The sequence below is a fragment of the Larimichthys crocea genome, chromosome XIII (genome assembly GCF_000972845.2).
Source record: "Larimichthys crocea isolate SSNF chromosome XIII, L_crocea_2.0, whole genome shotgun sequence".
Lineage (NCBI taxonomy): Eukaryota > Metazoa > Chordata > Actinopteri > Sciaenidae > Larimichthys > Larimichthys crocea.
Window position 1 is genome coordinate 29,728,461 of NC_040023.1, and position 24,854 is coordinate 29,753,314.

The 24,854-nt window shown below is 41.9% G+C and overlaps 2 protein-coding genes across 13 annotated transcripts in view; both read left to right on the forward strand.

Annotated features, from left to right (window-relative positions):
* The window catches only part of erfl1 (Ets2 repressor factor like 1), an 86,331-nt gene extending 80,812 nt beyond the window's left edge, over positions 1-5,519 (forward strand). For all 7 annotated transcript variants that reach the window (XM_027287368.1, XM_027287369.1, XM_027287364.1 and 4 more), the window contains 2 exons: positions 1,085-1,214; positions 2,888-5,519. In XM_027287368.1, coding sequence (XP_027143169.1) covers positions 1,085-1,214; positions 2,888-3,699 — 942 coding nt within the window. In that variant the 3' untranslated portion in view covers positions 3,700-5,519. The remainder of the gene's footprint in view (positions 1-1,084; positions 1,215-2,887) is intronic.
* A 2,635-nt stretch (positions 5,520-8,154) lies between these two features.
* arhgef1 (Rho guanine nucleotide exchange factor (GEF) 1) overlaps positions 8,155-24,854 on the forward strand; it is a 36,695-nt gene continuing 19,995 nt past the window's right edge. For 4 of the 6 annotated variants that reach the window (XM_010741387.3, XM_019267186.2, XM_019267189.2 and 1 more), the window contains exons 1-5: positions 8,258-8,355; positions 17,879-17,941; positions 22,109-22,192; positions 22,285-22,398; positions 24,257-24,355. In XM_010741387.3, coding sequence (XP_010739689.3) covers positions 17,915-17,941; positions 22,109-22,192; positions 22,285-22,398; positions 24,257-24,355 — 324 coding nt within the window. In that variant the 5' untranslated portion in view covers positions 8,258-8,355; positions 17,879-17,914. Of the gene's footprint in view, positions 8,356-17,878; positions 17,942-22,105; positions 22,193-22,284; positions 22,399-24,256; positions 24,356-24,854 lie in introns of all 6 variants that reach the window. The other 2 variants (XM_010741386.3, XM_019267188.2) reach the window with 2 other exon arrangements.

Sequence of the window (24,854 nt, forward strand, 5' to 3'; positions counted from 1 at the left end):
AAAAAATAATGTTATGGCTTTACTTGTGGGTCTGTTAAAGTCAGATAAGATATTTCGACCAAACAATGAACAAATCAATTTAAGTGTTTTAATTTCTACACTGCATTATGGATATAACTGTATTTTTAAGCTGGACATGAGTGCCAGTGTGCAGATAATTTTATTTTAAACAACCGATGTCCTAGAAAGTACACAAACTTGAAAGTACAGTAAGGGAGAACCATCCATCATTTGTCTGTGCTACCCTTAAGATGGGATAAGGAGACACAGACTCTGAAGGAGACTGTGAAGGGGGGGACGGTTTTAACTTGTCCTTAAAACAAAAGAAGACGTTATCCCCTCCTTCTCACATCCCCGTCTTCGATGGCGTATCCATCTGTCATCGATTGAAAATGAAAGAAATAGAAAGCAAAGGGGTCGCGTCAGATCAGATCAATGGCGGGTCATTAATGCGGTTTGTTAAGCAACGCAGATCTCGCAGCTTGGGAGTACAGTCTCGCCTTTCAAACTTGGGGCTGCGGGGTGACAGATACTATTGATCCAAAGTCCTGCTAGGGGGAAAAAAAATCCCCCCTTTGTCCCCTTGATTCCTGAGATTCAACTGTTCTCCTTCACGTATTTTACACAGTAAAAAAAAAAAAGAAATACATGCACACACTGATGCAGACAGATAGCTGCCCTACATCCTGAATGGATGTCTTTCTCTTAGGTCTTATTCGTCCTGTGTCCCCTTCACAATCCCTCTCTCTCCTCGTCATTTATCCTTTGTGCCCACAGTCTTAATCGCTGGTCTCCATTTGACTCTGTACTCTTCCTGCCTTTGAGTCCCAGAGCCTCTGCGACCTCCTACCTCCCTTTTTACCCCGAGTCCCATGACAGCCCTTTTTATCCTGTCCTTGCTGCGACTCTCTCACTGTTTGCATCACACTCTGCAGGGTGCTGCTGTCAACATATGACTTTACCCCTGCATGGTGCAGCAGCACCATAAGGGCGGATTTGTAGAAATATGTGTGCTCTATATCGTAAGTACAGAAACTAATTTGAATATTATTCTGTTCGTGTTCCTTCTGTCTTTGTCGCTCAGGCCATACAGTCCCTGTTTCCTCGTTTGCCAGACTCCGGCAGAGGAACGTCCCTGTTTGATCGAGGGACCACGGCACCGGGCCCCGAAGGAGACAAGCTGAGACTGGATGCATTCCCCTTCCTCAGTTCGGGTGAGCTAATAGAACGAGTAAAGTTCGCCTAAAAGTGCCAGGGCAAAAATAGGAAAGACAAAGCCTTCTTCTTGTACAGAGGGTGTGTGAGGCAGTGTATACACAGAAAACAGAACAGGAGGAGGAAGAGAAGGTAGAGGGGAAGAGGAGAGCAGGGAGAGGAATGAGGATATGGGGAGGCATGAACATTTATTGTTAAAGGAAATAAGAGAGATGGCTGTCCCATCGCAGCCCGCAGTGAGGCTGTGCTTCAGGAGAGAGAGGCCAGGTTAGCTTGTGAATTATGCATATCAGTGGTGGTAAGAAACAAGTTGAAGGCTGCAGAAATCATCCACCTTTTCAGCACGATTGTTCGCGTTCGTCTCTTTTCCCCCCCCCACAATAAACGCAACGTTAATCTGTGTATGTTTGCGTGATGGTACATACGTGCATCTGCCTTTGTTTGTACTTCTGCACACTCTGTACGTGCATCAGAATGTGTACGAATGTGCAGAGCTAGAGAGGCAGTGTGTAAACAGATGTACTCACACACACACATGCACTCCTCATCACACAACCCGCCTCCTCCCACTTCTCCCCACTCTGTTTGTCCTCAGGTCCTATTCCCCCCCCTTCTTCCCTTCTCACCCTCCTCTCCCTCCCATGTGTCCCCGCTGTCCTAATCCCTTCCCAGGCAGGAAGGCCCTAATTGAGGGTGCAGGCTTCAGTTTGTGGCCTGTGGGCGCCCATTACTGTGTTTTCATAAGCAAGTGAGGCCTGCCTGACTGATTCAATATTCATGTGTCTGCCAGCTACTCCTGGCCCAGCACGCAGAGACTTCACCACTGTCAAATTAGCCCTGCATAGTAAATAACAGAGTGAAATAGAGAGAGAGAGAGAGAAAGAGAGTGGGGAAGACGGAGAGAGATGGAGGGTGCAGCAGAGAGAGAGAGAATCTTTGAGTTGGTTGTCAGTTGGAAGGAAGTACAGTAGGTTGAGAGGCAATGCTTTTGTTTGTTCATTAAAATTGAATTCCAGCATCGCCTCAAATTTAAACCCTTTTCTGTGTTAAGTGATGCTCGCAAGGAGCTGAATTCAAATACGGTGCAATATTTAATTTGCTACACGTTAAGGTTTTTTGCTTAATCTGAAATGATACGGTAACAAAACATTCAAGGGGGGGAACAAGAGATCGACAGTTTGTAAGTTTCCTTTCTGTCAGTCACTTAACCTCTGGAAGCACACGGACTCCGGTGCTGTTGCATTCTTTATTACTTCTCGGCTCGTTGTTTCGGCAAGGTGACTGTCACCACTGTGATGATGTGCAGCCGAAACAGAGGCAGCGTGTCTCCGAATATTTCCCAGTTAACATTCAGAAATAATAAGCCATTTGGAAGACGTAAACTCTACTTGATTAGTTGTTTGACTTTTAATTTCTTGTTTTCACTGCGGTGTTGAATGACATCTGGGTTTTCAGCAGTGTAAAGTGTGTGTACTACACAGTACTGGCATGCATAAATGAACCATCAGGTTTTTTGTTGAAAGCAACCGTGCCAGAATTGGCCCCTGTGGCTTCTGATTAGAATTGCTAATACCGTTGAGCATAATTAGTGAACATTCTTGGATGTTGTATGTCAAGAAACCTTTGGCCCTTCTGAGAGCTAACCTCCATCTCTGGATTTTTTCTATCCTAGGTGCCCCGTGCTACTCCAAACCCCCGTCCCTGCTGGGCCCGTACCCACGCAACCCACCCTTTGACTACCCCTGGGGCTTCAACCCCTACCTCCCAGGGGCCTTCTCTCTCAATAACTGCCCCAAACTGCCCCCTGGCTCCCTCTACCCCTCCCAGTTTTACCCCAACCCTTTGCAGAGCAGCCTTTCCCAGCTGCCTCACCCCTTCTCCTCCCTGCTCCCTCCAGGGGAGGCAGGTGCGGGTGAGAGGGGAGCAGCAGGGCAAACCGGAGGGACAAACGGCACGGCGGGTGGTCAGCCACTCAGACTCTGTGTGCCACCCTATCCTGGGAGCCTGTCAATGGGTCGGACAGACATCGGGGCAACACTGGGGGAAAGGGAAAGGGTGGAGGCCAATCCTCCAGGCACGGGGCTGAGTCTGGGGATAGGAGCAGTTGGCCTGGGAGCTGGGACTGGGACAGGCCAGCAGAGCCCCACGGAGAGAAGAGGAGGGGTGAAGCAGGACCCGGAGTCAGACTCAGACCTGGAGATCACAGATCTGAGCGACTGCAGCTCGGACAACGAGAACGAGCATGAATTCCGCATCGGGAAGGAATCCGGCCTGGCGAACCGATCACCGATAGTGTTGGATGGAAAGAAAGGGAGCGCGCTGCCACCCATCTCCTCTCTCCCCCCGCCAGCATCCCCACATCCTCTGAAGAGCCTGATACCCATCACTCCTCCACCCCCGTCCCTGCCTCCGTCACTTTCCCCCTCAATGGCTCTGCATGAAAGACACAGGGAGACAGAGACTCTCAAAATGATACACAGCTAATACATTCTCTCCTGCGTCCACCATCTTGCCAGTTTATGCTCTGATAACTCTCTTTTTCTCTCCTTTCTTTTCTCTGAGACACTTTCCTGCTTTAAATTGTCAACCCCTCCCCAATCCCTCTCGATAGATACGTTTTCCAGGAAAGGCAGTTATGTTCTTTACTTCTAAAATTACTGTTTCCCTGTTTGCTGTGTAAGTTTTCAACTTGCCTACAGTCCATTACACTACTGACTTGTCCATTTTAGAATATATGGGGCGTACAGTTTTTAGGGTATCGGCTGTCTGTATCACCATCTTGTCCTTTCTGTTTTGATCTCTCACACCAAATGATCGCTCCATGGCTTCTACACTTATTTTACGCATTGCCAGCAGTACTCTACAATTTGCTGTCTGCAGCCAAGCTATGATAGAAGGCACTGAGGTGGTAAATTACAACACAGCAATTCCTGCCTTGACAAACATTAACAAACAACATCCCTATACTAACAGAACAGAACAACAAATAATGCTCAGATCGATCCAATTTTACAGATTTGTCCTGTAATTCTTGAGATTTGGACGATATATATATAATCACTAAGACTTTTGAGACATAGTCAAATACTGCCACCTAGTGGCCTTTTCAACGTCTCTTCAATGAAATCGTCTCATCTCCGTAATCCTGTGAGTGAAATTGTTTGCCCCTAAGTTTGCACTTACTTTTATATGATATTGTTTTTTTGAGGGGTTAATTTAAATGTTGAAATCCATATTTCTAATAGTGTTAAACTGTGATAGTCTGTGAATATTTATTTTGTCCTGTGGTTCAAGTATTTCCTGCACATTTTCTAAAAGGAAAGAAAAAGAGAGCAGAGGGAGCTGGACCAATCTAGAAATTTGTATGAATATTTCTGTGTATATATTTTATTATGGTGTACATTACATTTAATTATTATTCACTATGATAAGATTTAGCTGTATTGTTGTGATTTAATTCAGTATTTAAACATGTTGGAAAAATTATAAGCTTAGGTGTATCAAAGTTTAAATTATTAATGGCAGAAGATCTGCACTCTGAAGATGTTTTTCTATGATGAGGACAGAGTTCACACTGGGAATTGTCTCTGATTTTTTCCAACCCCAATTAATTGTGCCCTTTGGTCATTTTTGCCAGATGCCCAATGTACAAACCCTTTGGGTTTCAAAAATATGCCGGTAGACTTATTTTTATAGTTAGCATTCACCCAGTGTAACTGTACTGTAATTAGTCTAATGTGAATAATATTGGTCTTTGCATTTTTCTTTTTTAAATCCTCCCCCTAAAATCTGTTTTGATTATTTTTCAATCAGTGCTTTGTGTCCATGCAAGCAGCGGGGCAAATGGGTTTTCTTGAGGATATTAAACAGAGGGGGGAGAAAAAAAATATACAACTGTTTATCTCCGCTCTACCAGATATAATGAAACAACATCCTTTCTCCAGTTTCTCAGCACAGAGTGAACACTAAACCATATTGTACAGCTTCATAGCCTTTATAGCCTATGGTTTGTCAAACAGTGGCGGTATACGATTAGTTGTGAAAGCTCTATTGTAAAAGTTAATGTAAAGCTCTATGTTTGTTGAGTTGCTACAGGAAAGGCCTCCAGTCACCTCCGTATGGAGTACACTAACTAACAGCTGTAAATACTGTTTCCTTTGTGTGTGTATGTGTGTGTACACATCCAAAAATGACAATGCAGTGGTTTTACCTGTCATCTCTCTTTGTTTTACTGTAAAGAGGAAAAATGGAAAGTGCAAAAAAGAAGAAAAAGATTAATATCTTCAAAAGCAATAAACATTATTCTGGATAGTGAACTGTTGACTGTGAGTTTGTTGAATGGATTCATTTTGTGACATCGAGCAACAAAAAATAATATTCCACATTTCTTCGTAGTTATTTATAATAGTGGACAAACCTTTATAAAACAGAAACATTATTTTTGTTTTGGTATCTGCCAAATTAATTATTTTTTTAAATTTGAATTGAATTTTTGAGGTAGAGCTGCATTAATATGACCCTCATTTAATTAGAATAACAAAAACATTAATTGAATAATCACTGATAAAAGTAATTTATATGTTCTGTTATTAATGGAGTCATTTCCCCACCTAATTTGGTGTATTAAAGTTATTGTTTTCCTGTTTTGCTTTTACTCCTGGTACAACAGTTTAGTGAATATTCACACACTGTCTGTTATTTACATTAACAATCATAATAACACAGTCAGTAGAGCATGTGCCTACATTACAAGGATACCTGTAGATGTCATGACCATTCAAATACACATTTTAATACTTAAAACTCTTACATGCTCTTCTGGACTATTTATTACGATTGTGATAGTTCTAATCAATGGGAGGAACAGTTCAACACCCATGCAGATACATGCAGACACAAAACATTTCTTTGTCGTCTCTCACATCTGCCAACCTCTCACCACCAATACTAGAATGTAATACTAGTGCATATCCAAGGTATGAGACAACATCTACAAAGATTTGATAAGTCGTATTCTCAGTGAGGAGGACATCCCTTAAAACCATATACAAACACGTCTCAACAGTTCAAACTTCATTTGCACAATTTGATTGTTAAAACAAACATCTTAAATCGCCATGCGGCACACACTGAATATATACAACAACTAGATTTAATCAAAGTTATGACCATGAAACAAACAATGACCTGATGGGAAAGCAGACAGAGTCTAGTCAGAAGGACCACAATAGAAAGTGACTATGCCATGAACATGCATACACATAGTTTAATATTTAAATACTGACTGATGCAAACTGTTGTGTTTAAGTTTGTAATAAGTCTTCCAGCTAAAAGTAGAGGTAGAGGGTAGAGTTCTTTGCCCTTCCTGTCACCTGTAAACGTCACTGCCAATCTAAAAATTAATTAAGGTTTGAGTGTGCATATGCATATGTATGTACAGTACAGTCCTGAGCCCCAAACAGACTTGCCCGTTTGAGGTCAGCGCAGGTGTTTCCAATGATGATCATTAAGGCTCTGTTCCAGTTATTGCAACAGAGCCTTTCCAGTGAGCCAACATGCACTACAGCAGCACCATGACTCTGTTTGACCTGAATGGAACGGGACCTTAATTAGTATAATTGGTAACACCTGTGTTTATCCTACTATTTCATGTCAAATTGTCTGCTGGGGGGGAAAAAAAGTCAATTACATGACAACTGTCATAATAAAGACACTGTGATATTAAACCGACCCTGAGGTAAGACACTTAGTTTTATGAAGATTACGCATTGGTCATACAGTATTAGTTTGAGAGGAGGTTAATCTCAACATGTGATACTAAGGGACCGTGTCGTGCACATGTTTCTCCACAAGGTGGCGCAGTCAGGCCAGACTAGAAGTGAGGCAACCGGCAACCAAGCAGCAGCTGCAGCAGCAGCAAAAGTTTGACTTGAGCAATCAACACTGCAAACGGTCGCTTTGATTTCACGACAGACAGATGTTCAGACATCTGACATAAGACTGGCTCGTGTGCAGTTTACTTACATGCTTATGATATTATAGCAGCATGTTAAAACAGTGGATGTCGCCTGATTAGCAGCTAATAAAGACCTAACCTTTGTGTTTGCTGCTGGACTTTCACACACTAATATGATGACAGCGGAGAGGTTATGTAACAACAAGCGTCCTCTGATTATAATAATTAGCACAAATATAGGATAATTAGTAAAAATATAGGATAATAATTAGCACAAATATAGGATAATTAGTAAAAATATAGGATACTGAAAGCGTTATTAGATTAGATTCAACTTTATTGTCATTGCACAAAGTAACAAACAACAAAATGCAGTTTAGCATCTAACCAGAAGTGCAGAGTATGTACAAATAAACAACATATACATACACACATATATAGTGCAGGTATAAATATGAATATGCTATGGGATATATACACTATGTTATAACAAATGTTATAGAATATATATATATATATGCAGTATTAGCAACATGGACAAGAAGTTGAGCTGATGTGATGTACACTGTAGTGTATATATATTATATGATTATTTAAAAAAAAAAAAAAATATATATTATATAATATATATATTATATTATATATATATATATATAGTATGATATATATATATATATATATATATATATATATATATATATCAAAACTGACATAATCACCAGTTTTGACAACTTAAATTCTTAACACGTTTTAAAATTGTTGTTTTTTTTTTCCAAAGTAGAAAACGTTTCAAAAACGTTTAAAAAACGTAAAGTAACGTTTCCAAAGCAACAAAAGTTAAAAGTCAAGGGGACAGTTACGGTGTAACACACGTGCGGAAAACTAGCCGTTAAAAAACCGTTAACTTTTTTTTTTTCCACATTAAATAAATTAATAAACATTTGTTATTATATATATTAAAAAGCCGAGACCTGTTTTAAAGTGTTTAAAGTTGTTACATGTTTACTTTTTATTCGCGGGTTTATCGACTCTTTTCTCTCTCTCGCTCTTTCTTTTTTTTTTTTTTTTTCTCTCTGGATGTGTACTTCCGCGTACAATGTTTTTTTCCCCCGCTGACACACGACAACTTTCGGGCAGGAAACCTTCAGCAGGCGCTTCGGCTGTCGTCTTCTCTCTATCTACGGGTGAGTACGAGCCTCTCAGCTGCCTCGCCGACTTGACATCGTGAAGCCGCTTGAACTTTTCTTTTTTTTTTTTTAAGGTAGATTTAAAGTCGTCGTTGAATGTTTGTTTTAGCGAGAGATCTGGCTTCATATATATATACACACACCACCTCCTCCTCCACCTCCTCCACCTCCTCCTCTGCTTCCTCCACTCTCCAGCCCCGAGCTGCTGCAGACGGGTTGAACTTCATATCTCAGCCTCTCTCTCTCTCTTTTGTGTTTTTCTTAATGAATGTCGCGTTAGAGCAACTCATTTAAGTGTGTGTGTGTATGTGTGTATGTGTGTGTGTGTGTGTGGAGGGTGCAGCTACTTCAGGTAGCTTCACAGTGTGTGTGTGTGTGTGTGTGTGTGTGTGTGTGTGTGTGTGCGTGTTTTTACGACCATACTCATATTTTTAAAAAAAGTACAAATCACTTTAATACTCCCAAAGAGACTTCTGCTGTGTCATTTGCAGCCTGTGTGTGTGTGTGGGGGAGTTTATAGCCGGTGACCTTGTGATATTTTATCTGATGTTTGCAAGAATATCTGTGACATTTATCATATGGTGCTTCTCAAAAGTTAAAATATGAACCTGCTTCTGTTTGTTTCCCTTTTTTTCCCTCTCGCACGCTTTTTTATTTAACAGTCAGTGTTGTTTTTTTGCTGCACAGTCACCCCCCTCCTCTCTCCCTCTTCCTATAGCACTCATCTGACCGGCCCATATACAATAGAGTAGGGTGCAGTAATTAGTGTCTGCATATAATTGATTACCCTTGATGATTTTTGCCTTGTGACACAGAGGACATTGCCTGTGCAGAACAGGCGAGACAGAGAGCTTCCTGCTCTCACAGGAAACTGTAATTACTGTACATGTAGTACGGCTTCATTATCTCACTGCAGTCATTAACTGGAGATAGGAGGCTGCAACACTGTGCGCCCGTGCTTGCCAGCAAGCGTTTATGTTTTCATTAGTCACTTCTCCAAGAACAACAATGTGTTTCAGCTAACTCGCCAGGCCAGTTTGTCTTATTTGTGCCCGTGTGTGTGTGTGTGCGTTTCCCTCCCTCTGTGTGTTTTTATTTATTTATTTATTTATTTATTTTTATGCCAGCATGAGAGAGCCATGTAGGCAAATTTATTACTCTGGTGTGCGTTTAATAACCATTAACTCTGGTTGACTATTAGATGATGCCGTATGTGTTGTAAGGGCGTTGCAGCTGGCGGTTTCGGAGACTGTGACGTGTTCCCCGAGCCAGCCGCTACACCCCAGAGGCCCCATGTGAAGCAGGCCCTGCCACTTCCTGTTAAACTCTGCCTAGACTAGAGGAGCGCTGCACTTGTCATCTCTCTCTCTCTCTCTCTCTCTCTCTCTCTCTCTCTCTCTCCCTCTCTCCACGTTTTACAAGTGCAGGCTTGTCTGGAGCCCAAAGGCTACCTTCTCTTCCTTTTAAAGGAATGTTGGCTATAATCTGAGTTGTTATGCCGCTCTCCCTGTCTCTCACTCTCTCTCTCTTGTCACAGGCGTACGTAAACTCGCGCACATGCACTGTCTTTCAGAGAGGGTAGGGACATAAACTCGGATAGGGCGCAGCAGCCGTCGTAAGCCTCTATAAGAGATACCCAACAACTGGAATGACAGGTAATGGCACCCACAGTGGAACGGCCGGGGGATGTCCTAAGGGCCTGGAGCTGTGTTGCAGGCAAGCTTATAATTTACTGTAGTCAGGCTCGGACTTCAAAGGAAACACAGGTATTCTTCTCTGGCTGCAGTTAGATTGACGCACAGGCAGCAGATAACGAGAGACAGAGCAGACCGGGCTGATCTTCTTCTCTCTGCGGGTCAGCAGTGAAATCTTCTGATTCGTCCTGATCGAGCGCAGTGGATGAAGTGAAGAGAAGTGAAGTTACAAAAGTGTGTATGTATGTGTGCGTGTGTGTGTGCGTGTGTGTGTGTGTGTGTGTGTGTTTCGAGTGCATAGGAAGGAAGACCTAAAAACCACAGATAATCTCAGCACTCAGCACGCCGATGGATGCACTGTAAGGTCACTGAGAGGTCCTACAATTTTATATATATATCAGCTTGTTGTGGGTTGTAACTCAGTGGGCAGGATACAGTTTGCATAAGTTTTGCATCACTCTGATGTACCTTGATTTGATGATCCAGTGTGTCAGGTTTAGGGGGCTCTGTTTACAGAATATGGTGGAAATTTAATAAAATATGCACTAAGATCTCATTAGCATGTAATCACCTAAATATAAGGATTTTTTACACATTTTTGGCAGCCACTGTACTTTATTTTTCATGCTACAAAGATGAGACAAGGGGGTTGCAATCAGAAATTTCACCACAAGAAGCCATTAAATTCTACACTCTGGTTCTTTAATTTAATTTAATTTCCAGAGAACACTCTGAAGACATAAAGATAAAACGACAATAACACTGTAAAAGCCAAGAGCCACGAATTAAATTTACTATTAGAGCAATGTATATCTTAAATAAGGAAGATGGGATGTATGCATAAATATTGACAAATGTTGGATGTGGAGGCTGTTTATGTAACATGTAGCGTAGAGTAGAGTATCACTATAGATGAGAAGTGAAGCTCTTCTACCCAAACAGAAACACACAACACTCATCTGGGTAACATTTACAAAAAAATGTATTTATGTAATAAATGATCTATATATGTGACAATTTGCTCCTGAACAGAAACCAAATCTTGACCCCTCATGTAAATATCAGTGAATCTTGACTAATAAGTTGCTGAAACGTTACAAATACTCTGTAGGTGGAAAACCTAAATTAAGTTACCCTCATCTGTACTGACTCGTTCTGCCCCTTGTCTGAGCTGACAAAGTGTTTTTTTTAATGTAGCTAAAACATGTTCAGAACAAAGCCACTGCTCAGTAGTAATACGTTATCAGCTCGTCCACGGGACGGTGACTTTTAAGTAGCTCACACAGACAGCTCAGTGTATCCACCTGCCAATCTCCGTCACCTCTCTGCTCTGGTATAGGACGATTTCACACACTGCAGTCAAACCAGACATGGTTTCCTACCCACAGTATGTGTGGTCAAATTGTGTGCATATGTGAGACATGTGAGTCATGGGTGTGCAGCTGTTTAAAACCTTAATGACCCCCTCAAATGAATGCAGCCAATCTGATTGTCTGCGTGCTCTCACACTTGATGATAAGGAGGGGGATTTTTGTGAAAGTACAACCCAGCAGCTCCAGCAGCTTGTTCCTCCATGCTCTTTAAAAAAAAAAGAAAAAAAGGTAGAAAATGGAAAGAGTTACATCCCTCCGTCCAAGTGTGAGTCAGAGAGATGGCTGGAAAGCTGATGTGACGTAGAGTGTGTGAGCGAGCGAGCGAGAGGAAACAGAGAATGAGTTCTTTCATTTGAGGGTCGGGGTGGAAAAAAGCAGGAACAGACTCCATAGATGATGTTTACTCTTGAGGAGGGAAAGATGGGAGGTATGGTGGGGTGAAAGGTCCTCCAGTCTGAGTATGCGTGTGTGCAGACAGTGTGCTGGCTGCCTGTATGTTAACACTCAGGCCTTTTACAAACAGAAAGGAGTCGTATATTTGTCATATTGCAATAACACCACAGATAGATTGATAATAGCAGCCATACAATAACACTGTCACTCTGATTTCTTTTCTATTTTGATAAAACCACCACTTATCCACCCGTACAAGTTACTTTTAATGCAACTATGTCGTCTGGTGCAGATGCATCTTTATTGTTGCTACATTTTTCTTTTTCTCTTTGGACAATCGAATTAATCTTCCAAGCAGAAATGTCCCAAATGTGTTGGCTGCTTTGCAATTGTGAAGATTAGCTGCTTTTCATAGATGATACTAAATCGACTGTCCTTGGGTGTTGAAGCAATTTGAATAGAGGTCGGGTTAAGTGTAGGTACTTTATGGCATTGATGGAGAAAACAAACAACTGATAATAAAAATGATTGTTAGTCACAGTCCAAATGTTACTTCAGCATCATGTCAATACAATCAAGTAAAGTCAAATTTATTTATGGAGCCCAAAATCACTAATTAGGGTTGTATACAATGTTTACAACAGACTCCTCTCTCCCTAGATCTGTGATTCTTATAAAGGAGGAACCACAGAATGTATGTTCTGTTTACAGAGCCGTGCATCTGTGCATGTTATGAAACATAAAACATTGACTTCTCTTGCTCTTGCATTTTCTTCTGCTGTATGTCAGTGTTGAAAATATTCCCTGTGAAAAGCATTTCCTCATAGTGCATGCTTTAGTTATGACGAACCAAAAATAATTTGAATGTTTGTTTTTTTATAGATGGAGCCTATTTTTAAAGCTCGGCGGAAACCGATAATGTGCTTTGACTGCAGCCAGGCTAACCATCATTTAAATGAATCGTTAATTAGATAATTGATTATTGATCAGTATAATGTAAGGTAGTGAAAAATGCCCATCATAACTTCCCAAAGTCAACGTTCACATATGCAAATTTGCAAAACTAGCTTCCTAAAAATTACTTAGGAATGATCAGTTATCAATTAATTATTAATTAATTAATACTTTTCTGTCAATCGGCTAATAATTCCAGATCTAAAGAGCACCAAGACATTGTTCAACCAGTCCTTTTTAGAGGTCTTAGGTCTTGGCTCATGGAATAGATTGCCTCAAGTGATGTCACCTGAGTCGTGTGAGCTGGAGTTTGAAAATTAAAAAATGTAAACAATCATCTGAGGGTGTGGCACATTAGACTTCTGTAGCTCACGCCTCATGTCTGCTCGAAGCAAGTGACTTGAGGATACAAGTGAACACACCTGAATCTCGGTGGTTGAGCTGCATGCTGGGTAATGTAGGCAGCAGGTTAAGACAAGGCGGAGGAACAAAAAATACGACAACTCTGAAATTAAAGGGTGGAGTAACGTTATAACTTTGAATAGTTTGGATGTAGACCCACAAATATTGATGTAATCTTTGAATAGTTTGGATGTAGACCCACAAATATTGATGTAATCAGCCCCATTGTTTGCCTTATCCTGCGTGTTGGCTAACCAAAGCCGAAGTCGTTATTTCACGTCAGATATGAATTTAATTTCGAGGTAAAACTTTGATTGTCATCAGCAATGAGATAAAGATTGAATTATCTCTCGATAGGTTATTAATAAGCCTTTCATGAGAGAGACAGAAGGAGGGAGGGAAGAATGTTGCATATCTGGCCTGCACACTACTGGCATGAGGTGAGCATCATGAACCAAGGTGTGCTTGTGTGCGAGTACAGAGGCATTTCTGGCTACAGAGACTTAGATTCAGGGCAGACGAAATTCCTTCCAAATATATTCAGTATCTGTTTTGTTGTCCCTGCTTTTGTTTGGTGTCGTCTTGAAATCATCAAGCTAATGAGCACACAACAATAACACACTTGTGTTTCATGTCACAGAATCAGAGGTTTGTGTGTTTGGCCTCAGCACTTACTGCTCCATATATGTGTATATACACACACACACACACACACACACACATGGAAGCAGTTAGGCCGAGATGGAGGTTCGCTGCGAACTGCCAATCCATGCCAGTCGATTGGCCCCGGCCTATCAACTCTTTCCATGAAGCCAGTGACCTCTATATAGGGACAGAGAGCGATAGAGAGAGAGGGAGGGAGAGGATGGAGGAGGTGCGATTGGGTGGTGGGTGAGTGGTACTTTGTTGGAGAATGTGGTGTACTTTGGCTCTAAGAAAAAAATGAAGAGAAGTTGTTTTTAAAGGTCCAGTATGTACAATTTTAGGCGGCTCTGTTTACAGAATGAGACAGAAATGGAATATAATAATCATAGCCATGTTTTTATTATATGTATAATCACCTGAAAATAAGATTTTGTTATCTTTTAAAATGAGCCTTTTATAACTACAGACACTGCTGGTCCTCCATGTTGAACTCGAACAGACAAACCAAACACAGGCTCTGGATCTGTCCCTCTTTTCTTTTTTTATAGGGCATAGTTTGAGAGAGTGATGCGAGAGGGCCGCAAGCAGCGAATACACCACTAGATACCGCTAAATCCTACATCTACTGGACCCTTCGTGCCTCGTTGAATATGCATGTCCATGTGCACAAAGGAGGGAGGGAGGTAGCTTATTTCGTGATACCTTGTTTAACATCAACCGCAAAAATGCCGTGCTGAGGTCGGGTTGGTTTTTGTTCAGCATCATTTAAAAAAAAAAAACCCTTTTTGAGAGCGATGTGTACTCAACTGAAATCATATGATGAGAAGGTCAGTGATTCTCCGCAGCAGTTATATCCAAATAAAATCATATCGAGAAAAGGTCAGCGCAGTAAAGCTCTCGGCGGAGACATGTCAGCTGTGCAAAAGAAAAAGTCCTATTGAAACCTGGGGGAAGCCTCGAAGGGATTCAACAACATGATTTCTTTGGACTTATGGCTGAAAACAATGAACAAACATGTAAGGTAGAATCCTGTGAAGCAATGAAAAGACCTGCCTGTGTTTTCCCTGCACTGTTGGCCATAATCTTATTTTAGCCACTACGTAATGGTCGTTAAATTACATAATTGGCCCTTGTCTGCCGGCCATGAATGCACTGGCTGTCTTGGAGCGATCGTACAAGGGGCCGCTTTATTTCAGGCTGAAGGTGGAGGAGACGAAGGTTATAAGACGACAGAGAGAGCGAGACAGGAAAATGAAACGGAAGATGCACCGAAAGGAGGGATGATAGAAGAAGAAAAAGAAATAGGATGTGGTAGCCAGAGAGAGGAGGGAAAGATGTTCGAGAGGGCATGTTCTTGCACTTTCACTGCAGACGAGCCTCTGCCTTTCTCACGCATGCACACTGACGTCACTTCCCTTGTAACAGGCTCTGCTGCGCTGCACTATCCTTAGTATCTCCAGTATCTGCTCTGTTGTTTGCTTACTGTCAGCGCAGTGATTTCTGGTACAACTCTACCCTCTGTAATCCTCAGACTATTGTTCTGTTGCCCTTTTACCTTGTTGAACTAACACGCAGACAGTCGGTCGCTTTATCTTGAGATGTCTTATCTCCGTGAGTTGATAAGAGCCTCTATCTTTAATCCAGTCTTTATTTATGGAATAATTTTAAATACCGATGCTGTCCGTTAGGCTAATCTGCTTTGGTCCAGCTTTAAATAAAGTTGTTGTGATGCAAAAAAAAAAAAAGAGGAAAGGTCAAATTCAAATCAGCAGAGGTTGAGACGTCCTAACTTTCAGTCACTATCATGGGTCGAACACTTCCCATGATGCAACTCCATCATCTGCTGTCTTTGATTGGACCCTCTACTTTTTTTTTTTTTTTTTTTTTCCCGCTAGCTCTTTAAAATGTCAAATCCAATGCATTATAATCCCGGTGACGTTATTAAGGTTATTTCCTCTGAATTAAGGCTGCATTAAACAAATGTTTTCACAGGCTCGAGTCGAGTCGCGTGAATTAAACGTTAGGCGTAAGGTCAAAAAATACTTGTAACCTCAACAAGTAACAACGTGTTTACTCCAGTTAGCTTCGTCTGTTTGCACTCAAACCTGTACAAAATGTTTCGCACCGACAATCTCACGGACTCCCGAGCATGTTTTCACCGTTTTTACTGCTAACCCGCTGTCAGCTCCGCCAGCTGCAGCCAAAACCACTCGCTGTAACCTTTCAGGTGCTCGAACACGGTTTATGAATGCTCCTGTGCTTGTTAGACTTTCCAGAGTTTCTCACACCTAAGTTTCCATTGCCTGTTTTTTTTTTCGTTCTTTCCACTGTTGCTGCCTTGTTCTTCATTTCCTGCTGCACTACGTCCCCTCTTTTAATTTCTTCTCCACGCTCCTGCTCCTCTTGCTCCCTCCCTCCTCACTAGGCCCCTTCTCTCCTTTTAGTCGGTATGGTCGTATAGGCAAATGGTTGCAGCCACAGTTTACCAGTTCTAGTAAGTCCTAGATGAGTATGCACGCAACACGGGCCTTGAAGTCAGTAGAACAAATAGATTTCCCCGGTGTTGAAACATTTATAAATCCTCTGAAAGCTTAAAACTTTTGGAAAAGTAGAAGTATGACCACTTTCACTTCATTCCTGTTGTTTGTGTTGTATCTGTCTCAAAGCCATTGTACTCTGTGGTGTCTAAAAACCCAATCAGATAGCTGATGTTGGCAAAATGTGCACGCAAACCCTTTTCAACCGCTCCCGTTCACACTTTTTTTTTCTCACGATCTATCTGTTCCTCATTTGTTCACCGTCCACGCTGTGTAGTAACTTCCTTTGCTGGTTCTCATGTGAACAGGAGCTTTCTCAGATGCGTTTTTTTTTTTGCCCCCTCGCGTCGCCTTGCTCTTTCTCTTTTCTCTCTACCTCGTTTCATCTGATAGGTCATACAAGAAATGGCTCTGATAGCTTCCTGAGGAAATTACACCCACTTCCTGTCTGTGTGCCTTTCCATTTGCCACCTTCCACTCCCCGAGTTTTTTTCTTCTTCTTTGGTTAGGCGCCTCAGGGAGCAGCCGCTGGACGAGCAGTGGTGCTGGTAGGAATCCCCCTCAATCGCTGCTAATGAGGCAGCGGCCTGATGAGAGAGCCAGATAAACAGCGGTACAAACACAGCAGAGTTATAGCCTTTAGCTGCTGGGCTATTTTTGGAGACCGCCCTCATAGCATATAGAGGACAGGACACAGCCTATTGTGACCGAGTGTAAGAAGAGAACAGTGACCTATGCTTATACAATGAAATCTGTGGCCAGGTGCATCTAGTAATTGTGAATGAGTGAGGCTCTAATTTTAGTGTTTTCAGTACAGGAAGATATATGCTGCGTGCTCCCTCACCAGCTGGTAGCTTTGCTGATTTATTTTCTTTTCCCCGTTCGGGTCAGTTGTTCACTCTCATTCGGTCGTCGACACATGATGAACAGCAGACTCGCTTAGCAGCTGACTTGAGGCATTGTTTTTGTTTGCGACAAATCCGTTGAACTCTGTTGAAGTTCACACGCTGCTGACTTTTTAAAAAAACATCTAATCAGGTTACCACCGATCAAGAAGCATCTCGGATTCTGCTGAGTCCAATTATAAAGCCCCCGCCTGCGTCTCTAGCCACACCCAGCCGTGATGTCACAGTGCACTCGAGTACACCTGTACATCACTGCTACGAGTGTGAAGGACGGACCATGATGCAGGAGACATCTTGTGTCCAGACAAAGAGTGTTTTTATCTTGAAATGAGGTATTGCCTGAGTTGGACTTTTGACAATGTGATGTAACTCAAACTGTTCAATCTAATCTAACCGTGTTTGTCATGCCACTGTGTTTTTTTATCTAAGTGTGTGGAAGATCACCTTCAACTATGTGGTTTAAAGAAAGCTTACCACTGGTGTTCAGCAATAAGCTAAATCACTGTCGGTTGCTTCGTGATCGTGGCACACTGTGGTGCCGCTCAGGAGCACCTGCATGAATAAACACTGCATGATTTCACCTGATCCATTAAACTCATCACGCTCATCTTTGACAGTCACCCATCTACAGGTGTCGCCCCGCCGGTTGCGGTATGGACGCTGAAGATGCCCACTTTGGGGTGAGGTCACAGTTTGACTTCTTCTTGATCTGACGGGTTTTCACCGAAAGCCACTCATATTGGTTTCACAATGGAAGTGGGGTTTGTGTACGAGCTGATGTAACAGCCACTCGGGTTATTATTAGGCTGCAGCGTAACCTTTTAGTGACTGGTGGAAATATGAAATGCTCAACTGTGCTGCTACTTCATCTAAATGTCCACGAGGTCTCACGAAACAGGTGCTGTTTTTCTGCTTATGTACAGTATTATAACTCGACCCAGAGATGCAGAGGAATGCTGTTGTAAAGACCAGTTGTCATATAACACACACACTCACACACACACACGTTCAATGGCAGCTCCCCACAATCACATAGGAATGACCCCCTCCCACATACGTGCTCAGTCTTAACCCACACACACACACACAAAGGCACGTACGCATGATGGCTATCATTGGATTGATGCCACCTGACACTTAGTTAGTACAGGAATGTGATGGGTGGGGGGCAGCTGCCGACTCTTTAGGAGCACCAGATCTGATCTCCGCACCTCCGGGACGCTCTAATCAAATCCTATATTCCCGCGGCCTTGTCTTTCTCCCCTCGGCCACGTCTGTATCAGCCAGGAAGGGCCCTAACAGTTTGGACCTCATGCCAGTTATCATGTATTAATGGAGGTGAGGCGAATAGGGTCTGGTTACTGTTGAGACTCACAGACTGTCTCCATCTGTTGTCTGAACTGTGCCATATGCTGGAATGTACCACTTGGCTCCTTCTGGGGCAGAGGAGGCATGCACCTCCTGCCCCCTCCACAGTCTTGTGCTCTTTAAACGCAGACCAGAGTCGACCTTTCACTCTGAGTAACCGCAATTAGCTTCCCCCCCCCGACCACTCCGATTTATCTCTCCAGAGTATGAACACGTATTACAATATCAACCAAGACAAAACAATAACGACGGACTGTGTCCAGCATCTCCTCCTGTAGTGAGAAGTTTTTAGTAGCATCTTCTGCTTTTTGCAAGCGAAGTTTGACCCGTTCACTGAGACAAACAGAACATTTACGGTCACTGACCTCACCATTAGAGCTGCGTCCAACAGTCCATTAATCGATCTGATAATCGATTAATCGTATAAATAAGTTTTAAAACAGTGGTGCCAAACTTTTGATGGCTCCATGTCGAAAATTAGAGAATTTCGCCATCCTTGATCTTATTGGAGTGTAATATAAAATTTAAGGGTTTTAGGCTACCACCCAGTGAAATTTAATGAACTAGTGAAGTTTTTTGAGGTTTTATAGATCAAATATTTATTAGATTAATCCAGAAAATAATCAGCAGATGAATCAGTAAAGAAAATCATCACTTTATTTAGTTCTGATGTGTCATTCGACCCTCGTACTAGACCACATGCAGCAGGCGATGAAAGGATAGACCTGAATAAATTATTTGGAGTAAATAAGAAACGGGGATTCTTCCATGCTGCCAACTATTTTCATATTCGATCACAGATTTCCAGCCTCTCAAACAGGAGGATTTACTGCTTCTCTCTGTCTTAAGTGACAGGGAAGTAAATATCTTTGCACTGTGAGTGGGACAAAAACAATTAATCTTAAATAATCCGCAGATGAATTGATATTGAAAATATTTTTTTTGTTGCAGCCCCTAATATGAATCACATGTTATGGCTTTGGCAGTCACCAGAGCACCGATGGGAGATACTGGAGCAGCTATTTAGACAGCGCTCTCCACCAGAGACACATAAAATTTGGCCCGGTTTGTCACTTCTCTGTCTGTGTAAACAAACATGGCACAGGCTCGTAAAAGTTTGTTTGAGGGACTTTTTCTCAGACTCTGAACTGAACTAAGCTGACACGGGATAAACAGCCAACTGATACTTTATCAAAGTATCTCTTCACCTGCCCGTTAAAACACTGTTATGTACAAGACGCAGCATACAGGAGATGAAGTTTGCAGCTGTAAGAGAGTGCGGCATTTCGTCTTTCCACCAGGAAATGGCCTGATCTCACTAGTTATAGTTGTTGTTGTTGCCTGTTTTTGTTGTCATGGTGACATAACTCCATGTTTGTCTAAGTAAGGTGGTGTCGGTGTTTTCGTTTTAGTAAGGTGCTCGGTGGAGGATGTGTGTGTGTATGTGTATGTCCCGTGTGCGGGCCTGTGTGTGTGTGTGTCTCTCTGTTTGTCTAACCCCTCCTACGCATGTTGCTCCAACATTGGCCTTTCTCAACCCGCAGCCCACTGGATATGACCATGAATGAACACATTCTCTCTCCGTCTATCTGTCAGTCAGTTTCACTCTCCCTCTCTTTCTCTCACCGACTAACAGCTCTGTTACTCTCTGTCTCTTTACAAGAACTCACCTTGACCTCAAAGCGTTTATCGGCCCTCCTGACTACACACACACACACACACACACACACACTGTGTTCAGGCCGTGAATCGAATCATGGTTGTGTACACAGGCACATTTCCTTTTAAATGCTAACCATTAAACGATTTTCGGGTTCCTGCTTAATAACACCGTTGGTCTGCGTTTCCGCACAATCGCTCATAAACTTAGACACGTTCTGTGAACAAGTGCTAAGACGTACTTTAATAGACTCAACCACAGATTGCAGTAAATGTAATTTTATTGCAAAGTATAGATTAAGTAATTACATATGAACCTTTTTTAGATGAAGTGACCACACTGGAACGTCTGCCGTTACCTAATCAAATACATTTGTCACATTAATGCAACAATCGCGTTAATCCGACGTTGCTATAAAGCCGTTCTGTTCAGACATTTCACCACATTTGCCTCACACGACGAGTAATATTTAAGGTCTGGTTATAGCAAGATTTTGGACTGCTTTTGCGGCTACAAATTTTTTATTTTTTCTGTTTTTTATGGAGTTTTTTTCAAAACAGACAATCACGTCAGTGCAATAAAATACAAAGTAAAACACGAGTAGCTTGAGTTACGTTGGTAAGAATAACAGGATAAAGCAAAATGGGTATGAAACTTGTAAAGTTCAGAAACCGTGTTCTTAACTTTCTCCGGGATTGTTTTTTCCTACAGGGAGTCAACTTTTTCCTCTCACTCTCACTTAAACCTCTTGGACTCTGTCTCTCAGTCCACCTTGCAGTGGACAATGGTAAATGTCGTACAGTGAGGCTGTTGGGCTTTTTGATGTGTGTTTGGGTGTTCCCTGGTAGCGTCTCTTGGTCTGCAACCTTCAGAGGACTGAATACAGTACATGAGCTATGTGTTATTTGTGTGTTTTGGGTGTGTATACGTGCAGGGGAAGTGGTGTGGTGTGGGGTGTAAAGGGCGGGGGTAAATTGGTCGCCCGTTCTGTTTTTTTTTTTGTTTTTTTTTCTTCCCCCCCGCCCATTCATGGTTTTCAAAGGCTAGGATTGACCATAAACCTTTAATTTCAGATTAGTTACATTTTTAGTTTCGTCATGGCAGCTAGAGAAGTCAGGAGGCAGGATTTGGCGAAGCTTCAGAGAAAGTTAAAATTGAAAATCCTGTCTTGCAGTGCATGTTAAGTACTGAATTATTCCCCCGTGAACACCTGAACTAAATGTTTTAGTGTGACCTGGGGGAAGAGTACTAAAGCATTTTCACAGAAAACCCCAAAATCTTAATAAAATACTTAATATTACTGAGTTAAAAACCTTTTTAATTGCTTCATTATCAGTTCATTATGATTTTTATCACTGTCCTTCTCCCTGCCACCTTATTCTTTATTAAGAGAGAAGACTGAACCCATTTAATAAATCTTGCATGCTTTGTCAGTAGTTTCCCATATCATAGTCATTTTAATAAAATGCAAAGCTCCAGCTAAAGAGCTGTGGCTGTGTGTTTCTATGCCATCCTTAGTTCATGTTTTGTTTGCTTCAAAGCTTTATTATGGGCACATCAGGCCTGTCTGTGTGTGTCTCTCTCTGTTTCTCGGAGGTGGGATGGATGCTGAGACATTTTCCCTCTTTCCGCTTGATGTTGTTCTGCACTTGGAGAGTTCACTGTGTCCAAACCTTAATCTGGCTTCATGTCTGGCTCTGCTCAGCGGGGGCTCAGGATGTCAAAGAGGGCCGTCTACCGTTTCAAAGTATAGCACTTAATGTTTGCTAATTGTCTTGTTTTCTTCCTCCCTCCCTCCCACCCACTCTCTTCATAGCAGGGCGTGTTTGGGGCTCAGTGCTCTAACCCAGCCATGAGCATCATCGGGGCCGAGGATGAGGATTTCGAGAACGATCTGACTGATGTGAGTGAATAAGCTGAGCTTTGTTCTCTTTATTTTTGATTTGATCTTTTTGGATTTTCACTTGTCTCATTTGTGTTTCCTCACTCTCTCAGGTGGTGGATGACCAGTGCACACACTTCAACAGTATAGACCAGTTGAAGGATCGACCGACCCACCTGCTGGTCTTCATGCAACATGTCATTTTACAGTTTGACCCTGCTCCCCTGGTGAGAACTACAGCTTCTGTTATGCAACACACAGGATGTACTTCAGCCAGATTTATCTCATACAAATACAAATGGACAGTGTCTATTTTAATCAATACAGCCGTCCAAATGGGCACATACATAGTGTATGTTATTAAGATAGTGCATGTGCGTGCATGTGCGTGTTTTTGTACTACTAAAACAAAACCTAATCTAAATATTGTTTGATAGAAACTTAAATAATAGAATAATCTTAGACATAAAATAAACTTTAGGCTCAAGAAAGTTGTTTTTAATTTTTCAAATTAAACATTTCATGAATTCACATCAGTGTTACCAGTTGATCAAAATAAATAGTTGCAACCATATTGTGTTTGCATTTGGACAGAAAAATGCCTGGCATGTTTAGTGAGGTCAGTTACTACAAGTTCAGACTGATCTGGAGTGTCCATTTATTTTTTTGAAACAGGTCACAGATCCACATAAAATCTGTTAAAGATGTATGTAGTGTGTAATATGTAGGAGCAGTGCGAGGATGTGGAGAGAGGGAGAGGAGGGGTACGACATGCACAAAGGTCCCAGTTGAAGTTGTATCAGACAGAAAACTTGGCGGTTTTTATGGTATTCATCTTGACCACAAGGCCACACAGACGCCTCCTCCATGTGGAAGTGGAAAGAACTGCACGATTGTGACTAAAATAATGATTCAACTGATTAAAAATCCTTTTTTACTCTTACAACCTCTGTCTTATTGAGGTTTTATTCATAAACTGACATGTGTCTCAATTACGGTACTTCTCTTTGTACACCTCTATGTAGAACACTATGTACACTATGTGCTTCCTGGTGTAGTGCATTCATTTCAGCAGGGTAATGTCTCAATTTGAGTATGGCCACTGTGCACTTAGCGCCAGCATTTGACTGCCAAAATATAAATGTAAAACATACGTACAACTTTCATTTGTATATCACAGTATTTGCTGCAACTGCTTCCTCAGTCGCAATTTCATAATGCTGGTGGTCCCTCATTTTCTGCTACGTGTCCAAAATATTCACCGTTGAGAGCGAGACGTGTCCAGCGCTCCACACTCAACTCTTTGACTGCTATTTGTCGCCCACCTTCGTACTCATACTACATTTATAGCACATTTTGCCATAATTGACAGTGCTAATTAAGTAGAACAAGTAGTTATTGTTACAGCAAGTAAAGCGTCCTTAAAACAAACGATCGGACAGTTAGTTGACTATAGAGTGCTTAATTTGATGAGAAAGAGAAGCGACTCTAAACAGAAAGATTTAGGGGGGTTATTGTGCAGCACATAGTCTCTGAGTGTTTCCTTAAGTGTTACTCACCCCCTTGTGTGTGCGTGTGTGTGTGACTGCATGTGTGTCAGTGCTGATATAAAGCATGCCTGTCCTTTCCCCTTTTGTTCTGCATGCAGACTCTGTGACCCACCCAGGTACTGTTACATCTCCCACAGCCATGATACCTCCCTCACCCTTAACTTCACTGCCCCTTTAGCTCATGGAGAGTCAAACATCAGACGTGTATGTTCATTCTGTACAGTTCAGTGACGTGTGCCCACTATCCCACATTGAAGACGGTTATTAGAGTGTTTAATGAATTATAGAGATTGAGGTATGTGCATGATTATGGCTGAAATGACAATGAGGTGTTGTCATTATGATTAAAATACCCAATTATCTCAGTTATTAGATGAACAGCACAGCACTTTACTAATTATCATGTCGGTATCTTGACTTTGTAGTTTGTGTGTGACCTTAAAAACTTTGGGCTGCATTACTACAGCACCCAGGACATTATATTGAAATTCATGCGGCACTCACTTATCTTCTGTCTGTCTCTCCTCTCTCTCAGCTGTGTTACCTTCATGCTGACCTCTTCAGGACCTTCAGTGCCAAAGAGTCCAAGAAGCAATTTGTGGAGTTCCACAACACCTTCTTGGATAAGGGTGCAGTAAGTACTCTGCTCTCTGTTTGCCAGTTTTAAGCGAATGGGGATGGAATTGAAATAACCAGCTCTGATTAATGCAAACCAAAATCCCACAAAGCGGCAGACAGAGAGGAAGGAATGTCACTCTGATGACATGCAGACATGTGTAGTATTGTACTTTCAAGTTCTCATTAACATTATTACAGATCGATTTTCCTAAAGTGTGTTTGGACTTGGTGTCCTTTCAGCTCTCGTGTTTAGTTTTTAAAGTCCCTCTTGGTCTTGGGGAAGAAAGTCTCGGCTCTTTTGGCTCAGGTGCAACTTTTTGGATCTGTGAAGACCTCCAATGCACTATTTGGAGTCGGTACCTTATCGTGATTACTGTAGCAGATGTTGCAGATGCTATATGACTTGAAATATCATATGTGTTTGCATGGTTTGTTGCTTTGAAACACTTCCAGTAGTCCTATAACGATAGGATTAAATCTCCCTTTTCGACTCTTTCTTTGTGTTAATATTGCTG